General features: G+C 42.7%; 1 protein-coding gene across 3 annotated transcripts in view; it reads left to right on the forward strand.

The window, feature by feature from the left end:
• The window catches only part of LHFPL3 (LHFPL tetraspan subfamily member 3), a 234,523-nt gene extending 216,852 nt beyond the window's left edge, over positions 1–17,671 (forward strand). For 2 of the 3 annotated variants that reach the window (XM_066182851.1, XM_066182849.1), the window contains one exon: positions 15,024–17,671. Coding sequence is in view for 1 of the 3 variants with exons in the window: in XM_066182849.1 (XP_066038946.1) it covers positions 15,024–15,052 (29 nt within the window). In the remaining 2 variants the exon portion in view is untranslated. Of the gene's footprint in view, positions 1–1,928; positions 2,334–15,023 lie in introns of those variants that run through there. The other variant, XM_066182852.1, reaches the window with a different exon arrangement.
• Positions 17,672–22,366: the final 4,695 nt, after the last annotated feature.

Raw genomic sequence — 22,366 nt, forward strand, 5'->3', positions numbered from 1 at the left:
ATGGGGCTGCTGTGATACAAGGGCTGGTCTTCTCACCTCACTTTAATTCCTGAGTGAAGTGAAAAGTGTCAGTTCTGGTAATTTGGTTACCAGAGAGATACTCTCAGGGTCTGGCTGTGCCCTCCAGATCCTCCAAGTGTGGCAAACAGTGCCTGGGAGGAACCCTTCTGCTGCTGCTGCTGCTGCTGTCAGTCCTGGCCATGTCTGCACCCCCTCCCTCAGAAGAGGGGCAGCATTTTTGCTTACAAGTGTTGTCCTGTGATTCTCAGCACTCCTAAGGCTGGATCTGCCCTGGGAGTAATTGCATGGTGCATCATGGAAGAGCTTTCCATCCCTCTGAAGGAGCAGAGAGGATATGTCCCTCTTCTTTCAATGAAACAGCCTAAAGCACATCTGCTCCTCTGCACCATTCATTCCATCTGGAGCAGGGACAGTCTGGCACCTGTGGGCTGCTGAGTTTTCCAAGCATGGGAGTTATGGAGAGCAGGGGTGTCCCCCTCAACAGCAGCAGAGACCATGTCAGACTCCAGCACCTCCTGCTCTCAGGGCTGAATGTCTGCCAGACTCCAACACATCCCAGCACCAGCACTCCTCGAGCTCCCGATAATTTTGCACAGAAACCTCACTGTTAAAAAGGGGTCTCACCACGATAGAAAGGGCTCCTCCTAGGAGGGATGATGTTAACTTTTCTATGGGAAGTTTTCAGTCACACACAGGGAAGTGTTTTAGAAGGGAAGACACAATTCTGCTCGCACAGGCTGGAGTCAGGAGGCTGGCAGTTCCCACCATTCACTGCTGAAGCACAAAATTTGTACCAGACACAACCCCTACTCAAGAGATTAGAAATCTAGTTTTGAACATTGTTTTCCAGATTTTGCTTGAAAGGTAGGTTCAGTGTCCTTGAAAGGTAGGGCAGTGTCCCTTACTTCCTGCCAGAAGACCTTGCATAGAGATCTCTAGCCAAAAAAATACTGCCTTCATTTGAAAAAAGGACCCAGTAGGACCAGACAAGACAGCCCAGGCTGAGGTGTTGCTGATTGAAAATTACCTAAAAAGACTAAAAATTATAAGCTTAACCAGAAAAATGCTAAAATCCTGGAAAAAAATCTAGTAAATATTATTTATTTCATACATGATCAAGAAGAGGTTCTTCTCTTGGGGAAGAAAATCACAATGGGAAGTCCTTGATTGATCCTTGGTGCTTCTCATTATAGTATGATCTTAGGAGTTGGCTTGGTTCTACTGAGCCAAAAAAGAACCAGGAAGGTCCAAAAGGGTTTCCATCAGATATAGATTTTAACACAAAATGTGGCTGGGAGTCCAAATAAAAATATATATATATTAAAAAAATTAAAATTTAAAAAAAAAAAAAAGCTAAAGAAAAGTAAAACTGATTCTTTATTTATAGTCTTTAGTATTTCCTGTGACCAAACTCATTACTTCCTAATTCTAGACTACAACCTAAACTGGAATTATAACAATTAAAAGTCAGGAATCCAAAGTAAGGAAGATTTACCCATGGTGGCATGTGTTTCATTAGTAGGTAACATGAAGAATCAATATTTTATGACCTGTCACATATTTGAGTCATCTGTCATGTTTTATCCTTAGATGTTGGAGTTGTTTGACAGCTCTAAAGTAGAAGGAAGCAAAACAGAAAAGAAGTTATTTGCTGGTGTCACACTGTCAGAAAAGGTAACAGGTAATAGTCTACAACAAGCAATTAAAACACATTGGTCTCTTATTACAGAACAAATTCTACTCCGTGGGGCCTGAGGGAAATGCATCTCATAAAATTTGCTATTTTTATGTAAGAAGCCAGCACAAACTATACTTTCCCTGCATGAAAAAAAAAATCAAAAAGAAGCCGAAATGCTGCTATTTCACAGTGCACAGATGAATACTGATTTGGAGACCTTACATAACAGGGAAGCAGAAAGATCCACCTGGAAAGGACACCAAACTGAGGTTTGTTTTCTGCTGAGGTCCGGCTACTGATCCCAGAGTCAGTGCAACCCCAGACCTATGGGGGAACATACCCATGTGAAGGATACAGTCTATCTTACGTCCACATAAAGAGCAGAGCAAAGGAAGACAATTCAGATGAAGACAAGGAAAGGATGAAGATGAAATGTTTGTAGAATTACCTACAGGTTTAGAAGTGTCCCAACTGCTCATGCTTTCTGTTTTCCCTGTTCCAATTCTGAATCACGTGTTGTACTTCAATCTCAGCCTTAAAAATAAAAAAGGACACAAACAAAACCAAACAAAAATCACCCTTCTGTGCCTCATAATTGCAAAGAAAACCACTAGCTCTCAGGAAATAAGAAAGAAATCAGGCTTTTCAGAACTCATGTTTATATGTCTTCCTGGTTTTTGAATGTTTCTGGTTCATTAAGTCTTTCTGGAAAACAAGGACTTTATTCCCTGAGCAGCACTAACAGGATGGATCTTTGTCTCTTCCAGTGTGGTACAAAAAAAGGAGATATTTTCATTTTTATTTGTTTCTGTAGGTAGTTAGTCTAAAAGTAGCCAAGATCTTGTTTATCAGAGCCTTTTCTTTCATTTTTCACATCCCCCTAGAATAACCCCTTTCATGTGTTAAAAAAATAGAAGCATCTGAGAAAATTTCAGTCTCAACAACTTGGTATTTTGCACTGAAAATTCCTTCAATATAAAGTTCCTATGGGTAACACCAGGAAAGTCCAGGAGAGTGAAGAAATCTGAATTGCTGAAGAAATCTTTTTTTCCTGTCTCCAAGTAAATGATAATATGAGACTTTGCTAGCAAAGGGGTTTGCGTATCACCGCAGAGAAGAAAGAGGATGGACACACAGTGATGTAAGGGCTGTAGGAATGACCACCAAGCTGAGGGACCACCACCCCAGTTCAGTGACCCATCACTTTGGGAACACCATGAAACAAGTACATTCACATAACTACATCCACAGCTGATGCTTTCCACAGGGCTGCCCATGTGGAGTGAGCCACCACATGGTGGCAGGTACTCAATCCATGGTGCTGGATGCTCCGTGTGACCCAGAGACAGCCCAGGCTGGGCACTAGGCCACTCGTCCCTGGTCTGCACAATAGAGGCTCAACTGCCTTATCAGGCCCATTGGGAAAAAAAGGAGGTTTTTTCTTTTTCCTTGAGTTTCTGCTTATTTCTAAATGTGCCAGGACTGGCCCAGAAGCTTGGCTCACCCTGGCTGCAGGGACTTTGCTGCCAGCAATGCCGGCCCCGTGGCCTCTGGAACGCAGGCAGCCTCTGCCTTCCCCCAGGGCTGGGCGATCCGAGAGGATGTGACCTCTAGAAAAGGACACCAAATTAGGAGATGTTTCAGTGTCTGAGGCGATGAAATATTTAATCCCTGCTCTCTCTGGGATATGCATCATGGCAGATTTACTTATCTACTGCCCAGTGACAGCAGCGGCTGACAGGGACGGTGACAGCTGACACACATTAACCCAGCTGCGTGACACAAGTTATCACTCCAGAGCAGAAATCCATCATTATTATTTAAGCACCCAGGAGGTGTCTCGGTGCCAGATACTGAACACAGGCAGCACCTGCATTGGAAAGTCAACACTGCAGGGTCTCTTGGAGGCCAGGGAGCCTCGGCCAGACCCTCAGTCCTAGCAGCCCCAGCAGGGCCAGCAGCAGTGGCACTGGTCCCTGAGCAGCCCAGCACCAAGGGAACACACAGGGTCTCCTGAGCCCCCACTGCTGACCTGGCCGTACACTGATGGACCAGAATGAGAGGGAAGTATGAACAAACATTACTTGTTTAGGGGGTGGGTGGGTGGAAGCCTTTATTGGAGCTTTTTTAGAGCTACACAGCAGGGTAGTGCATTAACCCCCCTTGCTAAAGGCTGCAGGTGGAGTGAAGGGCTCCTCAGGGAACGCTGCTGCAGGTGGAGCTGTGCAGATGCAGCTGGACCTGACTTACTTCCCCTTTGTCTAAGCTGCCCTCCTTTTCACAGATGAGCTTCATTCTGAGCAAACCCGTATCGGTGTCTTTTTTATCCAATAGGTCGTTCTGAATTATTGCTGTCTCTGAGAAACTAGTGACTGAGCTTTGAGGAATCCTGATGAAACTGGGGTTTGGTTTGAGATGGTAGGCTGGAGATTTCCCCCCTTCCTGGTAGTGTTTGGTACTGGATTGGTGGCTGCTCGAGAGTGCCCTGCTCTCTCTTGCTGCTTTCAATGGCAACTTTACATTGAAAGGCACATTTTACCCGGGACTTGTCTTATGGTTGTTGGTGGAAACAGCCAAACAACAGGAGAATTGTCCGTGTGTCTGTGTGTATCAGGTGCAGGGTAAAAGTGGGAAAGAAGCCACCAAGAATGCTAAGCCCTAGAGCCAATCTTATGCTGTGTGGGGTGTGATCCTTCCAGAGGAGTAAATAAGGTGAGCTATTTACAGCACCACATGGATGCCTGCCTTAGACTGTAGGGTTTACTGGATACACTGGGATGTCACCTTCCTGTTCTGACCCAGAGGACACTGTACCACACCTGTCATTCAGGGCTCCTGCAAACCAGCTTGCCTTTCTGCATGCTCTTCATCTGGCAATTTCCTAACATAGCCTCCCCTTCCTTCCCTGAGATGGGTTTGGTTTTTTTTTTTCTCTCTGCACTGCTGATTGCAGTTTGCCTTCTGTGCTGAAAGCTCTTCAGGGAAGGAATCTCTTCTTTTTCTTTTACAAGAGTGCCCTTCACACCTCTAGAGCAACTCAAGAAAATGTTTAAGGGAATGATACAAATTAATAGCAATAATAAATCCTTACACATCATCCAAAGCCTGCACAAATTGGGTTTGGAGCAAGAAAAGGAAGATGACAGAAAAAATGTCTTCAGGACCATGAGCATTCAACATTGTCCTTGCTACATATCAGACAGGTTTTCACCACGGATGGCATCTACCAAAAAGCTCACCCTCTCCCTAGACCCTGACTTTGCCAACTCCCAAATCCAGACTCTCTTCTAACTGAGCATCATCTAAGCCCACAGAAATTTCTTTCAGTAGTTTAACATGCAATTTCATACCTTTGGAAACAATTGTGAGCCTTATGTACAGTTCCAAATACTTCCTATTTGCCTAGAGAGTATACAGACTGTTAATTAACATTCCTGTGCTCGGTAAGCTAATCACTAAACTGCAGTTTTGAAATCTCAGACCAAAGCTGCTCCAGATCATTATCTTTCTGTTGCCCATAAACATGTAACTTGGCACTTGTATCTTTCTCAAAGGCAAACGGGATCAATATTTGCAGCTCATTAACAGGTTTTGGTTGAGATCCAACATTACAGCAGCCCACCAGTCAGAGAGGAGTGTGATGTGATGAAGGACACACAGCCTTGCCCTGGTGAGCCCCTGCCCCAGAGGTGCTCTGGACAAAGTCCTGCAGCTGCAGGACCCTTCCCCTCCACAATGAGCCACAGCAGCCAGAGCCCCGCACCCAGTTCCAGCCCAACTCACTCATCAAATTTTCTCTTCCCACCAGCACAAGTACACACATGGAGAAAGTTTGGAAAACTTTTGGAAATCCTTGAATATGCCTTTGCCCAGCATGGATTTGTGCCATGTTCCCAGGTCACAAAGCTTTGGCACTGGCCAAAGAACAGGGAAATTCATTTCACAAACAGAAAAAAAAGGGAGTTTAAATGTTTTTATTATTCTGCAGCATTTAAGGTTCATCAGCACTGATATTTTTCTTATGTTTTCTGTGACATTTAAACTTCTTGCAGTGCTTTAGTTATTATGTTAAAATAAAATAAAATTTTAAAAAGCTTTATTTTTCAGGAAATTTAATTCACAGAAATGTCATTTTGGAATGGCCAGAGAACTGTCACAGCCTTCTTTGTTTCTGTTAGGAGGAAGCACTCACTAAATGAATTGTGAATTCATCTGGAGAAATCCAGTCTGTTGAAAAAAGAGCAGAGCTCCCTTTCTGTCACACCACTAAAATAAGCCCCATCGTAGCAGCTTCCTTACACAGAGATTCTGGCTGGCACTTTCAAGGATCTGCTTCAATATCTTGGCTTTCTCCCAGCACTGAACTCCCACTCTCTCGGTGCTCACAGAAGAGCAGGCTCAAGCCAGCACAGAGCCTGAGCACACAGGCTCGGCAGTGAGTGGCTCCTCCAGGCTGGGGCTCACTCACAGCCCCCAGCCCACGCTGGCCCTGGGCTCTGCCTCCTGCCTGCCCTGATGGCCCAGCCCAGACTAGGAGACTTCTGCATCAATGGCAGCAAAGTTTGTTTTCCCAAATCAAAAAACATGCCAATGTCAATATCTAACATTGCCTAGCACAGGAAAACTCTTGGAACATATAATGCTACTAGAGATAGATATAAAATGTTACTATCAAAATTTTAAAAAAACCCCATAGGATTGTACAATGCCAATCCAAACATTTTCTGGCTGACACACGATACACCCAGAACCTTGTCAAGATACCTCACTGACATGGCTGGATTCTCAGAGAAGCTCCCTGTAAACAAGTAAATCGAAGTTTGTAACAGTTTTTAAATACAGACAATGAAGAGCTTTCTGAGCAGTCTGATCACACAGTTTGAAGGCTGGAGAAACAAACAAAAACACCTACAGATCCTCTGGGTTCCAGGGCAGAAACTGAAAAACAGCTGCAGCAAATGGGCAGAATATAAAGAAAGTGAAACATTTTCTCATTTAACAGTTAAAGAACAGGAAGAGTTTAGGAATCACCGTTCAGAGACTCCTGTTTAGTGACAGCAATTTATTTGACCATCTGGGCTAAGAAAGACTGCAGCAAACCACATGGAGGAAATAAAAATAGATGAACAACAAGTGACTGATTTTGCTTGACTTGAGCCTACAACTCTGCAGAGCAGGAAGCTACTTCATGTGAAAGACATTATTGATGAAGGCATTTCAGCCTCTTGCCAGTTCTTCCAACAACATACTAGATCTCCCATGCCAGCAAACCTGTCTTGAGACGTGACTCCCATCCCAAAGTTGACAGAAACACCACCAAGTACAAAAGACAAATTGATGAGCCTTCTGGAAAGAGACCACCAGAGGAAGGAGCGTCTCTGTGATGTTCCACAGTAAAAGAAAACTCTTTAGGAGAAAGAATAGGAGGCTTTTTGCTGTGTTTGTTCATTATGATAAAAATCTTCCTTTTCTTGACAGAAGCACATATTGAAATGGAGGAAAAGGCAGCCCACTGTTCAGCAGGATCTGATCACGACATCCCAGTATGTTGGTTCCCACCTCAGACAGACACACAGCCCCGCCCATGTCCAGGGCAGACTCACTGTGTGTGACAGTAGCAGGGGATGGTGATGCCTACCCTGGATCTACAGCCATGAGCACCAAGCTGTCCAGATGAGGAACCCAAAAGCTGTTCATAGTGAGGCATGGCTAGCAGAGCCATCACCCAAGGGAGTCCTGTTTCCACCATCCCAGACTGGTGCCAACATATGACAGAGATGACAGATACAACTTGATCCATCCTTGGATAGGTCTCTCTTCCCTCTGTCTGTCACTCTTCTCCTGTCTTTCTCACCAGTAAATATGCATATGTTGTATTCTTGGAGCTGCATTCAAACCAGAGGAAAGCCACCCGAGCCAGGGATTAGAAAGGGTGGCAGGGAAGCTTGAAGCCTGTCCATATTCAGAGTTTTAGAGCCTGTCACTGCCACCTGGCTATATTTAGGAGTAGTTGAAGGAGGGTCTTTCAGAGATAATAAAACTGTCAGGCTCTAAAGAGGTGCCTTCTTTAAGCTGCTCTAACCCCGTTTAGCAAGATTTGCAGTCAAAATTCACCGGCTCCTTCAGGCACAGTCTCACTGACAAGAGAGCCAAGCTGACTGCTGTATGTAGCTTGGCTTGTGCCTTCCTATCAGGCTGGCCTGCTGCTTGCATCCCTGCCCAGTCAGTCCTCAAGCTGTTTAACTGATTTTACTGAGACTTCCTGACCTGGGGTTGGAATCTCAGACCCAGCTTCTGCAAAGCTGTTTGCTCTCCAGGAAGGCAGTCCTGGTGCACAATGGCACACCCCAAAAGGACTAAAAACACCCATCCTCAAGCTGTGCTCAGACAAGGTCTTTGATAGTTTGTTACAAACAAGCCTAATCTTTTAGGCTTTGGTTACAAAACTGCCTAATCATTTGACATTTCAGGCTGAAGATCTTCCACGCATGGGCAGCAGCTTCCCTCTTCTTCCATGCATCCAGTTAATGACTTTGTGCAGGGTAACTATAATTTCAGCATTCACACACCTCACTTTGTCCATCTCAGATTTAGGCCTCCCATCTCTTCTGAGTCTACAGTCCCACAGAAGCCAACAGCACTCATCCGTCCTGGGAACCATCCTAAATTAATTGAGTCATCCCAGGGGAGCCCTGTCCTGCGCCAAGGACTTCCTAGAGCCTCACATCTGATGTCTGACTGTGGCAGAGTTGGTGTTATGTGAGATGCATCTCCAGGCCTAAACTCTGTCTGATCTCTCCCCCCAAAACATCTACTCAAAATTTCCATCTGGAAGAAAACAGGAACTTAAAGAAGTCAAGACCTCAAATGGTTAGGCTGCCATGATCCATTCTGGGCTCCAGATTTAATTTGCAAATATATGTGTCCTTTCACACCTTGGCACAAGGTGGTGACACTTCATTGCTGAATGCCTACTTTTTTGATCAATTTTTCTTGACAACCACATTTAGTCCTGGAGACTTTTGCTTATTGTCATAATAGCTTCAAAAACATTCTGTCTGGAGAAATCAACAATGCAGAAAATAATGTATCCCTGCCGTGTCACTCCTCCTCTTTGCTGTGAGGGTGGTGAGGCCCTGGAACAGGTTGCCCAGAGATGCCCTGTCCCTGGATATGTTCAAGGTCAGGTTGGATGGGATTTGAGCAGCCTGGTGAAGTGGAAGGCATCCTTGCCCATGGCAGGGGAGTTGGAATGAGATGACATTTTAGGTCCCTTCCAACTAAAACATTCATTGATTCCATGATTCTCCTCCCACAGCATGCTGTCTGCAACCAAACAGCCTCTGAACTGACATCCATTTCCTCCTGCCATGTTTCAGTCATCACATACAACAGAAAAAATGCGGGAAAACCAGTGTAAGATTAAATTGGATTTTAAAATTACAAGAATTGGCCAGAGTCTTTCAGGGAGAGACAGTTGCTAAGTTCATTAAGTGTTCAAGGAGTGTAGCTTTAGGTCTGACGGTGTGCCGGGTTTTTTCTTGTGAATGACAGCCTGTAAGTTGACGGCAAAGTTCTGTCCAGCTGTGTGTTTTACACAGATGCTGGAAACCTGAAAAAATTGATTTGACTGGAGCCTTCAACATTTTTCTGTTTCTTCTCAGAAAACAATGTCTAATAAAACAGCATTCTGTCCGTTCAGCCCGTCATCACCCCTGTGGCCCTGAAACCATCTGTCATGGATGGAAGCAACTGCATTTATAAGAGAGAAGTAACAATATACAAGAGTGAAGCAACAATATACTTCATGATATAAAACAATGGTTTACCAAAGTTCAATGGTAAATGCAACAGTGGTTTAACAAGATTCAATGGCAAGATTGTTTATTTACTGCGTAGAGGACAAGGTCAGACAAAACTGCCAGAAACCCTGTCGTTGAGCCACGAGGTTCAGAAAGAATCCCCTTGCATTCTAAACCCCTTCTCAAAGAGAAGTGTAGGTGTGGCTGAATCCAATCCTAGTACCAGACTTGTTCAGTGGTTTATGTCTGAGAGATTATATTTGCACAATCAATCCTTTATATCACTTAGCTAAGATTTTGAAATTTAGTGTGCTATTAACCACTTATCAAGGTTCTGTTGCAGTGAGGAATCTCTCAACTTCGAGGACTAACCTTGAGAGGTGACCCTCCTGGACATCCTGGCATGCAGCCTACCATTCCGGACAGCCCTTGGTTACCGTGCTGCCAACCCACCCCCAAAGTCCAGATACAGCTGGGTGCAGCCATCAGAGCCCCACTGGCAGTTAGGGCTGAAGCAGCAGAAGGAAGCACACTATCACAGCATCCCCTCACATCCTAGAAATGTGCTTATGCAGCCATGAACTGAGTCTTCTGACAGCAAAACCACCTGAGCCACACATTTAGAAAATTCCTGAATGCTCCCGAAACCATTTCCTACAGTCCTAGAAACACTTCCCACAAGCTATGCCCAGAAGTTCAGCTGCTGCCACTAAGAGGGTGAGCAAGATACCACCCAGCAGATTGAGTAAGTCCCACTGTTCCACTCAGCTCTGGTTTCATAGGGCTTGCATACTGAATTGGGAAAAATCTTGTCATTTTTTATGTGATTCAATTCTATTTTATTGCAAGGAAGTGCTGCAGCAGAAGAGCAAGTTCACACACCTTCTGCTCAGATGAGCTTCTCCTCTAATGCCATATGGACAAAACCCTCACACAATTTCAATTCCAAAATTTTGTAAAAGTTTTAGTAACTCGTCAAGGTCTATTGTGCATTCTCTTAAACCCCTGCCCTTTCAGGTAGTCTTTGGTAGCTGTGAGTGATGGCAGAGCAGGCATTTGCCAGAACCTGCCTGATGGTTTTCCACGAGGAGGAGGAAATGCCTTGGGCAGCTCTGGTGTGGACAGGTCATTTATCACATTTTGTTGAGAAGGTGCTGAAACAATGAAAGAGAGCTGCTAGCAGAACAGCTGGGGAATATCTGTCCATTCTTCTTTCCACCTCCACAGGACAGACTTGTACTGTCCTTACTGCGTCTCAGATGCAGTGCAGGTGTAGGCAGCAGTGCAGTTTATTCTCCTCCTGGTCATACAGCTGTTTCCAGTATGATCTGTGGACAGCTTCTCCAAAACATGTGCTAGAGTTTCGGCTTGGATCATCAGGATTCTTGGAGAGGGTGTGAGTTTGTGTCTGGCCATTTACTGAGAGCACCGTTTGACCCAAGGTCACTCTCCTGGTGATGGATGAGCATCTCCCCATGAGGCCAGCAATGTTCAATGCATCACGAGGGAAAAGGCACTCACAGCAAATAGGGAAATGGGAATATACATAAATCCTCACATGAAAAACATGAAAAACAAAATAATTCTCTCAGACCACTCAAATTGGGTTTGTTATGTGTTCTAAAGAGACTATGTTCAAGGAAATAAGAGGTGATGGGTCACTGGCTGCTCTGTGCAGCTGAGCATTTATCTGCCTTTCATGCCTTTTAATCACATACACCTGGACATTGTCCAGGCTATGAATACATGTTGCTGCTTGAATTTTGGGCTGCAGTGGCTACAAGTGGAGTTTTAACACACTTAGCATTTCAACAACCCTGATGTAAGCAACAAAACCATCTACCGATGGTTATAAGGAGCTGACCAAGACCACTGTGTCAAAAAAAGGCAACAAAGACGGTGAAGGGCCCAGAGCACAAGTCCTATGAGGAACAGCTGAGGAAGCTGGGGATGTTTAGCCTGGGGAAAAGGCAACTCAGGGGAGACCTTATCATGCTCCATAACTCCCAGAAAGGAGGTTATAGCCAGGTGAGTTACTTCTCCCAAGTAACAGGTGACAGGATGAGAGGAAATGACCTTGAGTTGCACCAAGGGAGGTTTAGATTGAATATCAGGAAAAGATCTTCACCAAAGGAATTGTCAGACACTAGAACACACTGCTCAGGGAAGTCTGGGATTCACTGTCCCTGGAGGTGTCCAAAAGGTGTGTGGATGACGCACTTGGAGCTATGGTTTAGGAGTGAATGTGGACGATCTATGTTAAAGATTGGACTTGATGATCTTAGGGGTCTTTTCCAACCTTAAGGATTCTGTGGTTCCATAAGCAGAAAGGTGAGAACTCTAACACCTCATTAAAACTGAACTTGTCCAATTTTTTTTGGCCTACAGCCCAGGCAGCAGTGTTATCCAAGGTGCCTCAACATGTCTATTTTCAATTGCAGGGCTTCAGCATCAAGGTTTCTCTCATCCTTCATCTCCTCCCATACACTAACCACAGTGCCAGCATTCAGCAGAGATGATGTCTAGGCTGGAGGAACCCTGTGGAGGTCCTGGGAGGAAACCTCTGGTACTTCATTAGCCCATGGCTTTCTGCCAGCTGATGTGGTTTTGTAACTACCAATTTTGGTGTGACCACAAATGCCAGTTGCTCTTTAGCAAAGCAGTTGTGTGTGTTTGGAGTCAGCAATAAAAGATTAACACTTGGAAAGGTGTTCTTTCTAGATGCCAATCAAGTACATGACAAAGATTATTTCAATATGGCTGGTGACAATTAGCAGTGTAAAGTGTTAAGGTTGTCTGAGATAATATATACCCAAACCTAGAAGGTCTGCCTTTCTCTCTATATTTATTATTCATTTTACTGACTTTACAGTAACAGCATGGAAGGGACCACCTGAAATCTAGTATGTTTTTAACACCTTGTCAGGGAGCAACCTGGAAATCTCTCTGTGATTCATCTTTACCACAAACAAACCTCAGTGGCCTCTTTCTGAAATGTACATAAACACTAAAATGCTGTAAATCCCTCCAGGCTGACTACACAGCTCTGCAGTCAGCAGAAGTGATTGCCCTAATTGAGTGTGTCAACTATGAGTAGTAACCCTGTTGTGGAGAGGTCAGCCTAACAGGCAACCTTTATAGACTTTAAATAGGGAACTTGAAGCAGAGCACCTGGGTGGTTGGGTAAAGACTGCTTTCATTAACTGATTTCTAGGCAACAGCACTGTAAGTAGCTCTAAGGAAACAAACTTTAAGGAGTCAAAAGCCTATGGTGTGATACATAACAGACTGAGAGACATTGCATGTGAATGACTTACTTATGTCTTGTCAACTAGGCACCTATGGCATTTGTCAAATTTCAGTTCCATGTGTATAACACCAGTGTGCAAAATTTGTCCAAAGAATTAATAAAGGTCTTAGTATGTAACTGCTGAAACACTGAGTGCTGCTGGAAATCCAATAAGCAATGTTAGGGGTTTGCATAACACAGGTACATGAAATTATGATTTTAAATAATTGAAAGAAATGGCTCATTCAGTTCTATTAAGCTTTGATAGTTCCTAAGAGTAACAGGGCACGTGCTCCTTACCACACAAGGCTATCTTTCTCTAGATTTCAGTTTCACCAAATATGGATTGTTTAAGAGGCTCAAACCCCCTTATCTCACTCAGCAAATAAACAGATTAGAGGCTCAGGCACTTTTACATTCCCTTTATTTGGTAGTGCTGTTTACCTATATTACTAATTACCACATTAATAACATTGGTAACCACATTTATAAAATACACCAATGTTCCAGACTCAGACCATTTTTAATAGGTTTTATTTATCACAAGTATGTCTATTTCTCATCCACACTTCAGCCTTTATTTTTGCTGCATGTTTTAAAGGGTAAAAGGAAGCTCATGGAGCTATCAATGGCAAACTTTCTTTTACAATTGGAAACTACCATCCCATTACATACTTGCATCTTAAAAATGTTTTTAACACAGTGAACATTATATTTCATATTAATTTTTTAATACAAACAAAACATTTTTCTTTTTCAGCACCCTCCATAGTTCACCTTACGCTTCTTGCATACTTATTGGCTACTTTCTAGTCTCAGAAACATCAATCAAAAGTGCCTTGCAAAATAAATCTGGACTATAAATACATGCCGAACAAGTCAGACATTTTCCTCCAAAACAAACTTTACTTGAAAAATGTCAGTTTATTTGGAGTTGATGGGGAAGCAGACATCCAAGGCACCCATGGCAGAAGGGTTTGCCACCACCAGGCTCACTGACTCGTGGTACCACCACCCCAGGCTTTAGGGTTTGGGTATCCTGCCCTAGGGCACCACACTCTCTGGGTCTGTGAGTGAATCAGCTGCGGGCCAAGGTGATCACGAGAGTCAAGGATGTAGGGAATTTGAGGGGATGGGAGAAGGTGGCTGCTCCGTGTAATTTGGGGGGAGGAAATGAAATATTTCTGTCTCCTTATAGTAATATTTTTAAGTGTTTCTATTCCTGAAATTCTTCATTTGCTTTCATTTCACAATGAAATTAATTCTTTTTCTTTTGTTGTCACAAAAACAGTGATCTCCTCCTAGTTCCTGCATTACAATATAGGAAGTGGGGTTGTGATGACGGTGGCTGTCCTCTCCCCCAGGCTGTGGCTTTGTAAGGCCCCCTGAGCAGTGACTCTTTCACAGGAGGCAGTGGAGAGGCTGCCAGACAAAGGACTTCATGGTTTGGTGTCAGGGGTCTGAGAGAGTTAAGCTAATGGAGAATTGGCAGTGTTCCTTTGGTGCAAGAACCTTCTGTTCACTGCGAATGCTGGGGCAGCCAGGTTTTTACCTTTGCCTGTGTGTGGGTACTTGCAAATAGATTTCCTCATTGTGTCCCGGGGTCCAGTGGTGCCCCCTGAAGCACCGACTCGGGGGCTGTCACCTGCAGCGAGGAGGGGGAGCCTTTGTCACCCTGCTCCCAGCGCCAGCACAGCCCCTGTCCCCTCACCGCGTAGGCAGCTCTGCTTAAGTACGTGGAAACAGGGCAGCGAGAATTGAAGGGAGAGTTTGATTTGAAAACACCCCCACACCTCTGTCCTCATTTGAAATTTAACACAAGGTATTATTTTATCATGTTTGCAAACGTGGATTGTGTCCTCGAGGGAAAGAAGTTATTGATACGGAACAGAAATGTCAGGATTTTAACTCAATTCATGGTATTAATCCAATAAATGTCATTCTTGCCCCATATGCATTGCATCTTTATTTTCATATTGCTCAAACTTTAGATGAAATAATCTCATTATTTTGACTTCCTGTGTCAATTAACTGATGAAAAATTTTTTTGAGAATTTCAGATTACAAATCCTATCTACAGATTAGATTTTTCACTTTTCATGACAAATGGAAATACATATCATGAAGTGCATTAAAATATTGGTCAGAGGTTTGCTCTAAGCTAAGCACAGCATGAACATCTTTATGCTTGCTGGCAGTAAACCAGCTTCTCTCTTTTCTCTGTTTTGCACAGTCCTACTAAGCCAATCCTCACTAGAATGAGCACAAAACAAATGAATAACAGCTTTTGTACATCAACATTAAAATGGGAAGAAGCTTGGGAAAGGGCCTCCAACAGAGAAGAATGCTGACAAGTGCAAAAATGCCTGATGGATAAGCACCATCTTCTAAACATAGATCAGCCAGACATGGAAGTGATTTCAGAAGAGAAATGCAATCATGGATTACACACCAGCTCATTAGAAACTGTTGCTGAATACAGCATCCAGAAGACATGCATGAAAAGTCACATTTGGGGAATAAATTAAAAGGGGTGTAGTTGTTGCTAGATAAACATATGTAATATATATGCATTGAAGAAGTTTGTAAATGTCATTTTTTTTATTCGGACGGAAAGCAAAAAGCTTTAAAACCTTTCACAGTAGAGAGGCAGTTAACTTCAGACTATTCCTATCCCAGTAGCCAAGAAGCTGTTAGGACATCTCTCTTAAATTAGCATTTATAGACTCTGAATGTTTCCATCACCTAGTGGAAAAAGCATAACTTTTACTGCTACATTGCTGCACTTCATTTACTTCACTGTATAATAAGTTGACTAAAACTGTAAAGCTTCTCAATTTTTACTGCATATGTGTTCCAATTAATATGTCTGTAACAAACTTAAGACTCAAAAATTATTTCTGACCTATATTCTAGTTCTATGAAGCATATATACTCTAAGGTATGTCTGACTGAATATCATAATGCTATAAAATTTCCCAAGATGCATAGAATTGTTTGTATTTGAAGTGACAAAATAAAACCCCTCGATTTCTTTTTTGACAGGAGGAAGCAACATACCCCTTAAATGTTACACACTGCTGCTCACTCCAAGGGTGTTTCTTTCCCCGTTCTGCCATACAACTGTGGAGTGACACTCTCTGGCCCATGCTAATGCCAATCAGACAAGGTGATCTAATAAGGCCTTCTGGCCTTAAGTTTAAGTTCAATACAACTCAATAAACCCTTGAGTTTAAACGTAGTAACTCAGTACGAAAATTAAGAGACTAGTAAGCAAATACATGTTGCAAATAACCATGTGAGGACTGGATGCAAATAGCCCTGGGGCACTGGTGGGGCAGTGATTCCCTCCCCAGGTCCCAAAGGGCACTCTCAGCTCTAGAAGCCACTGAGAAGTAAAACAGGAGTAGGCACAGAAAGACCTCTCAGTGAAAGGCCAATCACCAGGCACAGAGCAACAGAGGGAGGCAGGGACCCCCTCTTGGCTCCTCTCTAACACTCCACACTTCTGTCCTGGCTCAGGACTGGCCATGAGCACATTGCTCCCAACATGCCTCTAGGTTCTCCTGTGTATCACAGACGAATCCAGTGCAAAATGAACATTGCAGTGCTGATTCCTTCAGAGGTTTTCCTTTCAGAGCCTGTTTCTTCATTCTTTGACTTTCAGGAGAAATGGCTAAAATAATAATTAATTGCTAGTGTTGATCCCAAATAATGTAAAATGCTGAAGACATGAGGTAAACATGAGTTAAAACTGCTTTTTAACTATTGACTGCACAACACAAATTATTCCAGAATTTAGTGCATGAATCTCAAAGCATTTATTTTACTTTTGAAAGAAAAATTATCTTTAAGCAAACTGCCAGTAAACAAATACAGGGAATTAGATAACTTTTTTATCTAACTACCAAGGTACCAATGTGTCACTGACTTCACTTGGATGTGAGCCAAGTAAATTTATGTGTGAATCTGGGCAGCATCTAAAAAAAATAAACAACGCTTTTTTTAATCTGAAGCTGCTCTTGTAACTGGATGCAGAAAATTCTCCTGACTTCTAAAGGACCAGCACTAGCTGGTGAAAACCCCACTCTAATCAGTCAACCACCATAAACATCTTCCCAGTACCTGCTACTGACCTGAAGGGGATGGAAGGTAAAAATCAAGTAGTTCACACATGAGGCAGCATAAACTCACTTAAGGGCCCACTTCAGACAGGTTTTTAAATCTGTGATTAGTCCAACCAGTGTCAGCTGGAAAATGCACATCCTCAGGGGCCGGATGCATTCAGGAGTCCCTGTTAAGTGGTGTCTTAGTGAAGCCCATCCTCATTCTCTGCTCTTGTTGGCTCACAACCACTCTCACACCTCAAAGCCGGTGAAAGAGTTTGTTATCTGAATGTGCTCTCATATCACCATTTTCATTTGCTCCTTGAGTTTACCTCTATCCCACATTACTGCAGTCATGGCACTCCTGCTGTGACAGAAATCACCAAAACAGGGTTTCTCTGTATTATATTATTTTGTTTAGCATCATGGTGATGGTGTAATGTAAAAGTTCTTTCTAAGTATACACAAACATTGCAAAAAAAATGCCATCAAAGACATCACAACCCTGTCAGGGCAGCTCAGTGAATATGTACCATTTGTACACAGTCAGAAGGAGAGACATACCAGGATGTACATCATTAAATGTTGACTCGGTAAGAATAGTATGTTTTATCTTTTTAAATGTTACCACTTTCCCATCCCACTCCATTGTAACTTGTCAATTGTAATTTCTTTTTAAGTCAACAAACTGTAAAGAAAACTGTTGAAATACCTGATTTTCTGTAAAAGTAATAATAACAATAATTTTTGTTACTTCAAAGTATGCTTGGTATTAAAGTACCTAATAAAGTTCAACAATGACTTTTGTAGCATACTAAAATAAAGTGTGATAGTGCTTTTCTCCAGCTCATCTGTGGTAAGGGCAGGTGTTGTTGGGATTACTGCCCCCCTAAACACAAGCCTGGACACCTCCTTCACATCTGTACCTACAGAGGTCCCTCAGGTATGTAAAGTCCAAGCAGAATCAGATCCCTTAATGAGTGCTGGGATTTGTATGCATGGGTTGAATTCCTTGTAGAACCTTGTTGGTAAGTCATCTCTACCCTCTGGTACCTGGCTACGTGTCCATATATGGGCAACAACATAAAGTTCCTAATTACTCTGGTTGGTGTAAAATTTGGTTTATAGTAAGAGAAAGAAGAGTGTAAATTATTTATAAGTTAATTATGGTTAAATAGAGAACTGCCAGCTTTGTAGGATGCCATTTATTTTTATAGCTAATGCATTTCAGTTATTTATAAATAGATTGGAAATCCCAAACAAGTGATTTGGATGACACAGCAAAGCTCAGAAGTTGATCATCCTCTAATTTCACTATGTGAAGGTATACTGGAGCCATCAGGGGCTGTCACATCATTCCAGAGTTTGCACCAACAGGAGGTAAGTACTTCCTTGTCAAAGAGATTCTGAATTTGCCTCCATGCTGCTGATGCAGCAGCATCTGCATTCGGAGATGATCTAGAGATTATTGTGACTGGGGTCTAATTATGCTCAAACTCCCAGGCTCTGACACATTTCGATCGGAATAACAGATCAGCTTCCCTCATACAATCCATCTTTCCCTGTTCTAGGAAGGAAAATGTAATGCTGGGCCCAGCAGCTTTCTGTCTGTTTTCACTGCTGGTCTGATATCCTTCAAACATTTAAAAGTTCTAGTAGTTTCATCCAATTCTCTGAGGATTTGAAGTGGAATAAGATCTAGACAGTTTAAAATAAATAAAAAACCCAACCCTAACTAGTTTACACATTGAGAAGACAGCCATATGCTGAATAGGTTTTGAGGTAGTGCTAGAAAGCAACACTTTTTCCCCCCATGTGCTAAAGTCAAGAGATTTACACATTTCTCCTTCCCAAGAAGCTCTCTACAGAACGGAATGGCTTTGCCTGCTGTTGGAGTAGCTGGAAGTACCTGCATACATTAGGCATGCTTGCAGCCATTCCACCTTGGTCTGTGATCCTCATCGGCCTACATTAATAATTTGAGAAGAGACTTGCACAGCAGGCCTGGAATTCTGCAGAAGGTAGAATATGTGGTTTAAAAGTCCATTCTCTTCCCCTTAGATCAAATAATGTTTGTGCCGTGGTGCTGAAAACACAAAGCCCAGGTTTGCAGTGATCAGATACTGATGTGATGCTTTCTATTACCCATCTGTCTCTCTTAAATTCTTGCTTAGTGTTACTTTATGCTGCCTTCTGAAATGTCTTTTCCATTTTAAAAAGTAAAGTGATATATCCTTCCTTTCTTCCAGATAGTCTCATAACCCCACGGGGGAGGGCACACACAACGTGACGAGAAAAGTGTTGCCTCTGCAAGAGGCAAATCTGCACGGAAAAAAGGATAAGCAGACACATTGTGCTCATCAACTCCCAAGAGGAGATCTGGCCCCTAATTGCCTATGAGACACTTCAAAGCTCTTCTCCTTTTGAAACATCTCCAAAAGTTGCTGCAAAGCACTTCCTGAGATCACCAGTGTGAGACCAACCTCCAAGTTGGAACATCAGCTCAGTCACCTGGGAAAACAGCCTGGGAGTGAAGATGCTCCAAAAAGCTAGGAGCTGGAGCTGAATTAAGCTCCATAAACCAGTTTTGAATTGGTATAACAACATGGATTATTATTCCTGATTTTGTCAAGTGCAAGGTAGCTTTCTATTAGCCTAACATAGCTCTTATGATTATGAATAAGCAAAATTATATATTAATGTTAATAATTTCTTAGGGGAAAAATGAAATAATCCTATATGCTAGAACGAAGTCTCTTTGATATGATTACCACATCTTTTTAACAGTATTTCCACAGTTTAACACCAGAAGATGCTCTAGATCATCAGCTACATTACCAGTTACACAGACAGGATTCCCCTGTCAGATCCTAGCACAGGAAAGAAGGAATTTTGCTCTGCCATAGCAAAAAACAGGAACCTCATCACTTTGACACCTCTCAAGCATGGCTTTCTCACAAGATATCAGGCAAGAGTCTAGGATGTGAGCACAAATGTCATGTTTACAGGTATACAATTAGCAATTGATTCTCCTTTACATAACTTTAAGCTAATGCAATGCAAAATTAGTAATAAGCTAGATATCCAGTCTGAAAAAGAAAATTAGGTTTCCTTTCTATTTGCTTCAATTTTTTTTCCATTAAAAAAATGAAATTAGTTTAAGTGTTACTGGAATATTCTGAGGGTCTACTAAGTGCCTGCTGTATTTGTTGAGTTTCTCAAAGGGCAACTGAAAGTAATGTAAAACATTATGCTCCTGAGGCCATGAGCTGAGATGGCTGGTGATGGAGTTTTCTAGAAGAGCTTTTAGGTGATAAGCTGCTATACATGTCATCAAGAAAGAAGCTGTTTTAGTCAGTGTAGCTGAATTTATGTATGTTTGAGAAGGATAAGGAATAAAATAATTCAGAAATCCTGAAAGAACTTCAGGCTCAATACATGCCATCACTGTTTGGGGAGAGGGGGTAATTTTTATTTTATATGCTTTAATATAATATGAAAATCCTCATTTACAGGTTTTAATTTCTTTTGCTTTAAGTAATGTGAAAATTCTCCACCCACAAGATACCTTGGGGATGCTGAAAGCAGTGGAGGGGCTTTCCTGGAGCAGCACCAGGCACGATGGATGTTGTCCTTATCTGTGCTGCCATCTAACGGCTCACCTGCCTCTGTGGGCGTCGTTCTCGGGAGTTGGTTACTTAAAGGAAGCTTTGCATTTGTATTCATAGAGATCAAGGTAACAAAACCAGTGCACGCGTTACCTCCCGTGCCTCCCAGAAACAGGGCAAAATCCAAGAGATTAAACCATCACCATATTAACTCACAATGCATTAAGTTTGAGACAAAGTTTAGGATCTTCTATGTTTTTGTTTGAATTTCTCAAGACTGAGAAGAATAAGCTTTATCTCTTTAAATGTGGATGAGAACTTTGCTTAACATTTTTAAAGCATTTTCCAGACCTGTGGAGCCCAACACTTCCTGAGGACAGGCTTCTGCATTTCCCAGATATGACAGACACTAATTTCTATTTACCCCCTCAAAGAACCATAAAATCATAGAATGGTTTGGGTTCAAAGGGACCAAGTGCACCACTCAGCTTGGTGCTGTCTGCAGACCCACCCTCAGCTCCAGCATGAGCCTGGCAGGCTGCAGGTTATCAAAGCACTGAGTGGTGTTTGGGAGCATGGGATGGAGGGACAGAACAGCAGAAGTAGGAGGCATCAGAACAAATGGAAAAGTTAGGAAGTTTAAGTCAAACCCCTGTACCAGGAGACAACCACAACTGGTCAGCATTCCTCCAAATTGCTCTTGTTGAAAAAGCAGAGGTTAAGGAGGCCACTGAAATAACGACTCTGAGATGATACTAAATGTGGCATTGATGAGCTATGATCATGGAATAGGAGACTATGAGTGTCTTCAAAGGTGACAGAACATAGAAAATTGATGGTCCCTAAAGGAATAGAACATCAGATGTAGGTCATCCTAGATAGCATTTGCTCTGAGAAATGCTAAAAGGGTGAAGTCTGATTATGGATTACCAGGCCGAGGGCTGCGAGCAGCTAAAGCCCCTAATCCCAGAGGAAGAATGCAGGGACTCCAGAAGCCATTAATGCATTGACCATGAGAAAAAGCATGCTGTGAGGGTGCAATGAGACCCAGGCTGTGGCAGGAATCGCAGTAACAACGAAATCTTCCTGCTTGGTGAGGCTGTGCAGCCTCCCAAAGTGATGTCCCCAGGTCCCTACCACTCCCAAAGGAGCTGGAGAGCAGGAACCAGAGGCAGGGCCATCCTACACAGGCAAGGTCTGAGGAAGGAAATGGCTGAGGATATAGCAAAGCCCAGAGAAGTAAACTGGAAAAAGTCCAAAGCCAACACTAGAGTTGGAACAGGATCTTGGGCAGAGAAGTTCCCAAAGCAATAAGATAGTATCACCACACATGTGTTTCATTTATTTCATACTGAGGCACCTGGAAGTCTTCTAAGAGGCCTTAGACACTGGGCCTTCAAAATGAATTTGTTAAATAACATGGCATTGCATGTATGTGAGCACACTCAATAATAACTCCATCTGCTCTGAAATAATAACTCTGACTGCTGCTTTTGCAGGACATGAGTCACTGCTTGGTGTTGAGCTCTGAGGAACTACCACAGGAGGTGATACTCAGATTTGCCAGTCATTTCTAGACTGTGCTTCTGTTCTCATAGGTAGATCACACCTCCAGCTGCCACCAAATAGATCATATATTATATATATGCTATAAATAATTATATATTCCTTACATATTCCTTCCCTTTTTTGCTGCTTCTCCACCCTTATAGGCTCCTCCAAAGTAGAAAAACAAAATACATGTATATCTGTATTCAGAACCCATAAAAAACTCACAAACACATCACATTTTACTGTTTTTCAGTAGCATCTTTGGGTGTTTTTTTTTTTCCTTTTTACAAGAATTACAGAGGATGAAGAGC

Source organism: Chamaea fasciata, unplaced genomic scaffold (assembly GCF_029207755.1).
Source record: "Chamaea fasciata isolate MVZ Bird 193981 ecotype frontalis unplaced genomic scaffold, bChaFas1.0.hap1 SCAF_5, whole genome shotgun sequence".
NCBI lineage: Eukaryota > Metazoa > Chordata > Aves > Passeriformes > Sylviidae > Chamaea > Chamaea fasciata.